Source organism: Anarhichas minor, unplaced genomic scaffold, assembly GCF_050575085.1.
Source record: "Anarhichas minor isolate MPS153535 unplaced genomic scaffold, ASM5057508v1 ptg000007l, whole genome shotgun sequence".
Classification (NCBI taxonomy): Eukaryota; Metazoa; Chordata; class Actinopteri; order Perciformes; family Anarhichadidae; genus Anarhichas; species Anarhichas minor.
The window spans coordinates 10,976,765-10,987,145 of NW_027466453.1; the positions used below are offsets into that span (position 1 = coordinate 10,976,765).

At 43.4% G+C, this 10,381-nt stretch overlaps 1 protein-coding gene across 1 annotated transcript; it reads left to right on the top strand.

Annotated features, from left to right (window-relative positions):
• Window positions 1–1,085: 1,085 nt before the first annotated feature.
• On the top strand, window positions 1,086–5,384 carry gfap (glial fibrillary acidic protein). Its single transcript, XM_076080109.1, has 9 exons — window positions 1,086–1,570; window positions 3,329–3,389; window positions 3,485–3,580; window positions 3,709–3,870; window positions 3,986–4,111; window positions 4,284–4,504; window positions 4,598–4,641; window positions 5,036–5,118; window positions 5,343–5,384. The coding sequence occupies exons 1-9, from the start codon at window positions 1,086–1,088 to the stop codon at window positions 5,382–5,384; spliced, it is 1,320 nt and encodes a 439-aa protein (XP_075936224.1).
• The last annotated feature ends 4,997 nt before the right edge of the window (window positions 5,385–10,381 follow it).

Genomic DNA, 10,381 nt, shown 5'->3' on the forward strand with positions numbered 1-10,381 from the left:
ATGCTTCATTTTGTGTACAAAATTCTTTACCGAACAACATATTATTGATATTTAAAAAACATTTCATAGCACAAAATTCACTTTTGCAATACTCACCGGTCCGTCATTTGGGTTGTTTAATTTCAACAGCTACGAGTTCTTATTTTGTAACATTTGTGATAATCATAGTGGATTACTATCCCTCAACAAGGTGCATGTAAAGTATTAGTTTTGGGCACCTGACCGAATAAAATAACAGCTACAATTAAAAGCTAATTTTAATGGTTAACAAAGTGGGAAGAAAACTGAGATAAGAGCACAAAGTTATATGGAAAATTGTCACTTTAATCAAAGACAAATCTAATTCCATGATAACTTTTCCCCATTAGAGTCAGCATGTGTTTAGGGAATAATTGTAGGTTGTTATGTCCTTGTTATGTAATAAACTGTGATCCAAGGAGGAGAGAAAAAAAGCTTTCAGGTTCTGTCCTCCTACATGTTGTTTGTCTCCTTAGTGGAGGTGTAATTCCACAAAATCCCGCAGGCTTATTTGTTGGACATTGTGCAACACAACAAAACATTTAATATTTCACTCTGCCTCCCATGATTCCTAATTGATCTGAACTGTGATTCTGTTGTTGCTTTCTCTGATTAGAGTGTGAAGATCTCTTCCCAGCAGCTCCGCCCCTTTGTTCCATCAAGCTTTCTGTTTTTGTGAGAGCGCATGTGTGGTCAGGTTGAATTGGTGACCAGACCCTGTCACACAAATTCCTTTTCATTAAGCTGGAACAGATAGAAAGAGAGAAAAGGGTGAAAGTAAGAGAGAGAGAAAGAGAGTGAGTGAGTCACAGGCCTGGGTGGGGGGAGAGAGGGAGAAAGCCAAGAAACATTTGTAGTTGAGTGGACGAGCACAGACAATCCCTGGCACACAGCTCTTTGAGTGTCATGTAAACCACCCCTTCGCTCTCCCTTTTTGTCCCATTCACTGCCTGCCACCCTCCTTTCTCTCTGCCTCACCCTGTGGCCTCTGCTTTGGACTTGGGGGGGGGCTTCGCCTGCCTCTATAAAAACCTTGTTTGTGCCCTGAGTGAGCTTCATTCCACACCATGGATAGTCACAGAGCCCAGTCCTCGTACAGGAAGCGTTTTGGGCCTCAGGGCTCGGGCAGCATAGGTGTCCGAAATTCTTCCAACCGCATCTCCTGGCATGGCACCCCTCGCAACGTCACCTACTCCAGCCCGATGTCCCGGATCTCCTTGGGGAGCGCCGTGGACCGGCTGGACTTCCCAGCTGACTCCCTGATGAAGGCCCACTACAAGGAGACACGCACCAACGAGAAGATTGAGATGATGGGCCTGAATGACCGCTTCGCCAGCTTCATAGAGAAGGTGCGCCTTTTGGAGCAGCAGAACAAGGTGCTGGTGGGGGAGCTGAACCAGCTGAAGGTGAAGGAGCCCAGCCGCCTGGGGGACATCTACCAGGAGGAGCTGAGAGAGCTGCGCAGACAGGTGGACGGTCTCACTACCGGCAAAGCTCGGCAGGAGATAGAGAAGGACAACCTGGCTGCAGATCTGAACATGCTCAAGCAGAGGTAGGAGGAAGCAGGGCGGGACTCATGTGGGTGGAACACACTAGCACCACCTTGATATGTCTTATTTTCTTAACGTGACTGACTGTTGCACACCACTTGTTTTGCATTCTTGCTTGTACTTTCTGATGATGACAATACATTTAAGTTAAATTTGGAACTTCAAAAATGTACTGAAAGTTTGGAGATCAGCTCAATGCCTAATATACAGTATAAATGAAGAAAAAAGTCCTGCACAGCTTTGTGGACAATAGAAATATGTATTTAAAACATTAAAACATGTTCATAAGGCGCTAGGTTTAAAATTTAGATTAACTAATAAAACTAATAAAAATGCCATGTAACAGGAGGGAATGCGTACCAAACTCCTTCCTGCTTTGTGTCTATATCTGGGGTTTTACTCTCTGTATTTCTGTTTCATCTCCTGTAGAGTGTGCAAGACATTTTTGTTTTGTTTTCCTCTTCTATGCATCTTTTTGGTTCAAAGTAGCACCGCTTTTGGTCAACTTCGCTCTGTTTTAATGTTGATGCTGTTGTTGCTCTGGGATTTTGTAAAATACCAGGACGGTAGAAAAATAAATTCAGTGTGCTTAGATCTGAGGTCTCTCAAAACAAAATAAGACATGTTTGTTGCATAGATTTGGTTGATCTCTGATTCATTGGAACGCAGACCCCTGAGCTCTGACCGAGCGTTACTCCTGGATCCCTCTTTACAAACTTGATCCTGACTGAACCCCTCGTCGCCATTGAGTGAGTGCGGAGGAATGAGGCAAACACAATGGCAGCCTTCCACAAAGGAAGCAGACAGCCAGGCAGATGTTCTCTCGTCCAGTTACTCCAAAACACCGATTCACTGCAGTCGCAAATCCAGTTTATTTTTTATCTATGGAGCATATGTGGCATGAATCTATGATTTAATTTAGTACGGACAATAAGTGATTTAATGTCCTTGAGGTTGGAAAAGCCGACTCCTCTCTGCACTCTGATTACTACGCAGCTGCCGGTCCCCTGAAAGAAGGCAGAGTGAATAGTGATGGCCGTGGCTGAGAAGGTGAAAGGTCACTTTTGTGATACCATTCAGCAAACCCTGCATGAAGCTATACAGATGTTACCCAAAGTCTGGGCATTTATGTTTCCAAGCCTCAGATGGATTGCGGTGTGGAGTGTGTGTGTGTGTGTGTGTGTGAGCTCCATCCCGTGGGAAAGGCCTCTGGCTGTTAGATTGGAGTGAATGTGTAACGATGCAGAAGCTGCCCTTTCAGCTGAGCCCCCGTCGTCTCCTGAAGCACGAGGAGCAGCCCTGAAGCTCACAGTAAAATGCTTGAAATGTTTTTTTAGTTTCCACAGTTTGACTGTTAATATGCAGGAATGTCTCGTTTGAATTGCAGAAAACTGTATGTTTGTTTCTCTTTTACTGACAGACAAAACAATACTGACAGGCATGAGATCAAAAACGATATTTGATGGATTTTTGTTCTTTGAAAATATCCAAAAGAAATGTGTCATTAATGATACATGATGTGTTTTCCTGTTAATTGAGAATTGAAAATGATTAAGGTACTGCTTCAACAGAACAAAGAGTTGTTGACATTTGTTAACATGCAAATAATTATGCTACATAAACTGCAGCACAGTGTTAAACAGATTTTTCTTGAACGACAGCAGGAAAATAAGCAGTTTGTTTTGTGTGGTTTTCAATCAACATCGTCCACGATCACCTGTGAAGCACTTTATTTCAAGCTCTTCTTTTGCGACCTATAGGTTGCAAGATGAGATTGGCCTCCGACAGGATGCAGAAAACAATCTGATTGCCTACAGACAGGTAATTCGGCTGATATTTCCTTTTGAATTCCTTTCTAAATTCATTATGTCTGACTGTCCACCCTCATTCCTCTGTGTGCCTCATTCTTCGCATAGGATGTGGACGAGGCGGCTCTCAATCGGATCCAGTTGGAGAGGAAGATCGATGCCCTGCAGGAAGAGATAAACTTCCTGAAGAAGACTCATGATGAGGTAAGAATAAAATTGAAATAAAAAGCATTCTCAATCAACTTTAACTATCACTACCTTTACCTTTAACCACGTGTAACCACCTCATTGGAGCCTTTCTTCACTTCTTCCTCTTCCTTTCCCCCTCTCAGGAGCTGCGTGAGATACAGGAGCAGATCATGACCCAACAGGTGCATGTTGACCTGGATGTATCCAAACCAGACCTGACTGGTGCTCTGAGGGACATCAGGGTCCAATATGAAACCATGGCCTCCTCAAACATGCAAGAGACGGAGGACTGGTACCGATCCAAGGTCAGAAGACTCAAAGATATGCCTTTCATGAAGTGTGGGAAAAGGAGAATTAGAGTAAAAAATATTTTGAGGAGACGCTTACAGGCTTTTTGGACTATTTGCCTTTTGTACGCAGTTTGCTGACCTGACAGATGCAGCCAATCGAAACACAGAAGCCCTGCGCCAAGCCAAACAGGAGGCCAATGAGTACCGGCGTCAGCTCCAAGGGGTGACCTGCGATCTTGAGGCTCTCAGGGGGACAGTAAGTAGACTTAACCTCAGAAAACACAGCGTGTTAGGATGATACTTGCTCATGTTTTGACTCCACAAAATTACAGTGAAGTCAGACATCAGTGTCGAACATTAAAATAAAGCCTCAGTCTGCTACATTAGACGTTGGTGTTCATTACTCGGCCTTGTCTCTTCTCTTCGAGAACGAGTCTCTGGAACGCCAGCTCCGGGAGATGGAGGACCGCTTCGCCATGGAGACTTCTGGTTACCAGGATACAGTGAACCATCTGGAGGAGGACATCCACGCTCTGAAGGAAGAGATGGCGAGACACCTGCAGGAGTACCAGGACCTTCTCAACGTCAAGCTGGCCCTGGACATCGAGATCGCCACCTACAGGAAGCTGCTGGAGGGAGAGGAGAGCAGGTGAGCCAGAGCTCGGCAGACTGTTGGGTTTGACCCAATCAACAAATGTAAACAAGTAATGATAGGAAATACTCTTCCTTCTTCTTCATCCAGGATCACCATTCCAGTTCAGAGCTTTTCCAACCTACAGTTTAGAGGTCAGTATGAAATGTGATGGGAAAAATGGGTCTAATATTCTTTTGGGTGACTATGAAGCGAAATAATCGGTCATAATCTGTGTTCATGTTCACTGCTCCTATTGGAGTTAATAGACTCAGGACCTGCTGCTAGTCTCTAAAAGGGGCGGGGCAGTGGCGAGACCCACCTGACACAGATACAGGAAACTGACTCTCAGTGGGCCGTCTTCCTTCTGAACTATTCTGACATTCCTTGATGGATTTGTAATTGTTTTAGGGGCGGTCACTCTTATGTCCCCATCCTTTAAATATACTGTGTTAACTGTGTGTAACAGTACCTGATGGCTTACTAAGACATCATCGAACAAGAGGATAATGAACTTGTATTTCTTGGGACTGCACTTTCATCTGTTAGATACTAACCTGGAGACTAAAACCCCGGAGGCGCACGTGAAGAGGAGAATCCTGGTTCGAACGGTTGAGACCAGAGATGGGGAGGTATGTGCTTTTTAAAAACAGCACAGTTCAACTCACACACACTGAAGCGGGCCAATCTGCACATTGCACCTCTCACTCAGTCCCTCTGGAGGGCAATGTTGAACCCTTCAGTAGGTTTTCACACTCATTCACTGTCGCTCAACACACCTGATGTCATATGCAGTAAAAACTCACTTGGGATTTGCTACTTTTCTATTTTTAACTCTGGTGTCTTGTCTTTTCAGATCATTAAGGAATCAACAACTGAACACAAAGATCTTCCTTAAAGCTCAGTCCTCCTCATGATCTGAGGATTATTACAACGTATTGTTCCCAAACCCCAAAGCTGCCCCATCAGTCTTCACTTTATTTCATTTTTCTCTCCTTTCATCATCACCTTTACTGCCCTACAACCATGACATAGCCATTAATTACTCCTAGACCTCCCCAAAAACATCTTTATTCAGCTTTTGTACAGCTGTAAGTAGAATGTAGGTCACCCACCTTAAATGATCTGTAGCCTGTTCCAGTAAAAACTATTGGAAATCACTGGTAACTTGTTTGATTTTAATTCTGACTGACAGCCCAGATGTTTAGCATTGTTTCAGAGTAGCTGCCATAGAAGAGGCCTTGATCAGTAGCGATTGTGTTCAGCTAATATGTAGCATGGCGGAGGTTGACTCGTGGTTATGTGTATGTGAAATGTGCCGAGAGAAGTACAAGAGGAAGTTGAGTTTTTGCAGAGACCAGAATTGGATTTAGGCAGGAAATGAGAGGTATGTGTTTGCAGTTAAATTTGGACTGTTTTAGTTTTTTGTTTTTGTTTTACCTTACCTGGTGCTATTTTGCATTTCATTAATTTGTGCTAGCTGCAGCCACCTCTGCTTGTGTGTTGCTGCTTGTATAACCTGCAAAGGTGTTTTCAATTAGCGCATGCTAGTCTCACCTCTGGCTGATTAGACGTGTGCTCAGATCAGAGCTGGGTGGAAATCAGCAAACTGAATTCTGTATTTTGTTGATGTAACTTTTTCTCATGTTACAACCCTGAACCTCACAGAGCAGCCAAACAGTCTGCTATTGCTGCTTTTAAAGGGTAAAACTGCAAAACCAGGTGATACGACAACGCGTGTTATGTACGACAAACTGGACAGTCAGTGATCTGTAGACATTGTCATTGAGTTTACAGACATATAGCCTACAGTATATTTACCTTTACTGACACCAGGGAGGCACACAGGAGTCAAGCAAGATATGTTAGCAAAAACCAAAAAAATCTCAAAGACATCAGAAAAAGAGAGACAGCTGACAGGCATTCAAGATGAGATCACTGTAGAGCCCAAAATCAATCAAAGGTATGATGTTTGATGTATTCGTTTTGGCATCAGGATTTTCATTATCTCGCAAAACAACTTTCCTCCATCGCTTCACTTCTGCTCTTCTGCGCATCCTCTATTCATCACACACCCAGCTGGTGGCGTCTTCTCTCTTGAACACCACCTGATAAGACATGTTTTGACACCAGGACGCGCCAGGGCATGCCATCCAGCAGGGGTGATAGGCACAGATTCAGGTTGGAGGTGTGGAGGAGGTGTTTGGAAGCTGTCGTGTCCTCCAGGCCTCCAGTTCCTCCACCGATATCCCTCCTCCCAAATTCACCGGCCAAGTTTCTGTAGTGTTTGTCTGATATCAGAGAGAGAGAGAGAGAGAGAGATGGAGAGACAGCGGAAAGTGCTGTGGAGATAACCTCCAACAAATCCCACAGCAACAGAAACCCTTATTTTTTTAAATGTTTTGAAAGGGATGATGCAGGGGTGAAAAGGAAAAGGAGACCCGGAGGAAGGATGGATGGATGTCACAGCTCAAACACTGTGATCCAAGCCTCCTGCTTTGTTGGAAGTCCCGCTGACTGAAGCCGTGCTGACAGGCCCTGCCGCTAATGAAAGTAATGCTACACCGAAGCTGGCTCTGTCGCTTGTGCTCGTCGCCAAGGACACGCTGTGAATCTGTGGTCCCATGTGCCTCCCACCTGCTCCCCTCCACAACTTCCACTCCTGTCACTCAACCCCTTGTCCTGTTTCTCCCAATAACATGCAGCCCTCCCTTGTGTTCCCTTTGTTTGTTCATTTTAATGTCGATCTTAGATAGAACTTCTGACTCCTGAGTCTTGTAGCAGAGACACAGATGAATCCTGCTTTTTTTGGGGGGGAAGAACCCTCTGCAGGTGGGATATAACGTTAGCTCTGACCAATGCTGCACGCTGCGATGTTAAATTAACAACAATAAAACGTGGTTATTAGAGTTGATGTCTCTTTTTTCGTTTCCAAGCGTTCCATCCATATTTCATGCTAGTTCATGCGTCCGTAGTCGTGTGCGTTTACTTCTGATTCAATACTGACATTTATCAATCTCCTCCATCAAAAGTTTGATTCGATATAAATAGATGTTAGATTTTGTATGAAGGTTTTCCACATACATACAGTATATCAGGGAAATGAGGGTTATATATGCTGACAGGTAACTTGAGGCTACTGGAGGGATGACAGCAGCAGACAGACACTATTCATCATCTCGACTGATTGTTGCTGCACGTCGGCCAGGTCCTGCTGCTGAGCAGGTGGGTTCACTTGCTGTAATATCCCGGCTCATTGCAAGTGTTACTGTATATCCTGGCAGAAAGATAATTGCAGCCGAAAATAGAACTGCCTGAGATGCAGATGATCCACCTGCACTGGATTGCCAAACACCTGAACCCATGTTTCCCAAAAATGTCACTTCACAAGGTTTTCCCCCTGTCCCTCCTCTCTTTCATTGGAAGAATGTTAAGAAGGTTTTTCTTAACAGCCAGCAGCGAAGAATGATTATAATCACAACATGAGAATTGTTGCACATCTGGGATCTGATTGACTCTATTTGCTACAACAAATATTGATGTTTCTTCCAATTAGGGAAGCTTGAACCAACTTAACACTCAGTATGGTGACTGTTCTGTTTGTAAGGATTCAAGAGGTGTTTATGTGTTATATGTTATACGGGGAAATATATATATGTTTTATATATTGGTATTTTAATTTGAAGAAACAGCTGGTAGAGGATTTTCAAAGAGGCTAAGACTAAATGAAAAAAATTGAAGGCTCATTGTTATGCCCTCTCCTTTTTCATCGTCTGCCTTTATCGACATTCAACAACAACATAATGAAGGCTTGACAACATGAGAAACCTTCTCAATATGAAAACAAATTACAAATGCATCTTAGCATGGTTCCATTTGTGTAAATGACTCCAAGTCTTTTAAAGACCCAACATGGAAGTCCAGAATATCTAAGCATTTCACCGACACATGTGCCGTTAGTGGCGAAATGTTTTAACTTCTTTATTCAACTCATCATGAAGAGCATATTTGAGAGAAAACCCCTCACATAATGTAGCATTCTTTGGGATGATGTGTGTATTGAAGTGTGACTGAACGTGAAGTGTAACTGAGTGTGTGTAAAGTACACTTTGCACTGTATCTGTTTTGCACGGCTCTTATCAGAGGAATGGTGGGTCTCAGGTCTGCACAGAAGTCAACTCTGAGCTGAAGGAATTCCAGGCAGATAAAACTCTCAGGCAGTCGGGTCGTCTGGCTCTGAAACACTTTTCCATCCGGAGTTGCTGGGAAGGGGCGAAGATGAACATCTTTAAGCTTTTTATCTTCCCACAGCAGGTGCGAGGTGTCAACAGCTGTCATGTAAATAGAAAACTTGAAATCACACGGCCACGTTTTTTTACTATTCATAATGAAACAGCCGAAAACACAGTTTATACAGTTTCATATGAATTTCAAGTTTAACATATCCTGCTATTAGAAAACACAAACAGAAATACAACGTCCTCGGTGAAGTGCTTAAAATGCTTAAAACTTTTACATTTGCATTTTCAGTTCTTATGTGAGGAAGTAATAAGTGGGATTCTGCAGCTGGTCCTCCAAACTCACACTTATCGTCCAGTGTTGCAGCCAACTCTCATTGTCTTTACAGCTCTTTGTCTTTCGCTGCCCTCTGTAGTGCACATTCCTGTCTTACTTGGCTCTCACACTAAGGGGTCATGGGAAGGCATGTGTGCTCCTTGGGTTAATTTTAGCCCTCATTTCATCAAGGCCGTTGAGACAAAACACAGAGCAAACCACCTCAGCCTGTCTGCCGGGACCGTGAAGCCACCTCTGATCTCCAAACACCCTTTACAGACTGAACCGCTGTATCGCCAAATACATTTCACTTTAGACAAAGTGGAGCGATGACTTCTCAGATGCATAGGTCACCAACCTACTACTTAAGTCACCAAAGTACCAGCGTAGAGGATCATGAATGGTCTCCTTAAGACCTCTGTTTTAATGATTTCAAGTAGGTCACATATAGACTCAGTAAATCTCAAATATCCACTGAAAATAATAATTAAGGCTATTAATCAATTAAGGTGCTGTGTCAGCGTTGCTAGTGGAGACATATTGAGAAAGAGGAAGTATAGACTGGCCTCCAGTAAACATCACTCAGCCTAGCTGGTCAAGGAAACTCTTTTGTGGCAGCTATTCAAACAAAACTAACAATGTGCAGTGAGTGTGTGTGTCAAGAAGCCACTTTCAGCCTCATCATGTGACCTTTAAGTAGGTATACAATTGAAACGCCTGGATGTCTGCTGTGTCTCTGAATACTCAGCTTGTGCCAACTAAATGTCTCCTCATGAGGTTCAGGGAGATGATTGTAGTCTTTTAAAGTCATACGACTGAAGTTCAGGTGAAAACACACGTCATTAAAGTGTTTTTGTGTTTTGAAAGTCTGAATTAATCACATTTGTAATGCAGAAAGTCAGTCTCAAGAACAGAGATAGAGGCTGCTTCAACATACAAACGTTTAAATTTTCTGAAGGATTCAAAGAGGACAAGATACCACGCTCACACACACACACACACACACACACACACACACACACACACACACACACACACACACACTCACACACACACACACTCACACTCACACTCAAAAGCTTATCATGACTATAGATTGATATAATACTCCAGAAGTGTGATGGCAGCCACGGACAGAGAGAGAGAGAGAGAGAGAGGATGCTGCTATTTTGAGCTCAGAGACTTGTGATGTGGAGTTAAGCAGAGTAGACTGATGAGGGTCTGCACTCTGTCAGTGTCAGACCACCATCAATCATCCACGATATAATAAACATCACTCCAGGAAGTGGATTTCAAAATAAAACATCACATTATTAAGAAATACTGTGTGTTAAGTCATGC

Coding starts and splice junctions, on each gene's coding strand:
- gfap (XM_076080109.1), top strand. CDS start 1,086: ATGGATAGTCACAGAGCCCAGTCCTCGTACAGGAAGCGTTTTGGGCCT. Junction 3,390..3,484: donor ATCTGATTGCCTACAGACAG/GTAATTCGGCTG, acceptor TTCTTCGCATAG/GATGTGGACGAGGCGGCTCT. Junction 4,505..4,597: donor CTGGAGGGAGAGGAGAGCAG/GTGAGCCAGAGC, acceptor TTCTTCATCCAG/GATCACCATTCCAGTTCAGA.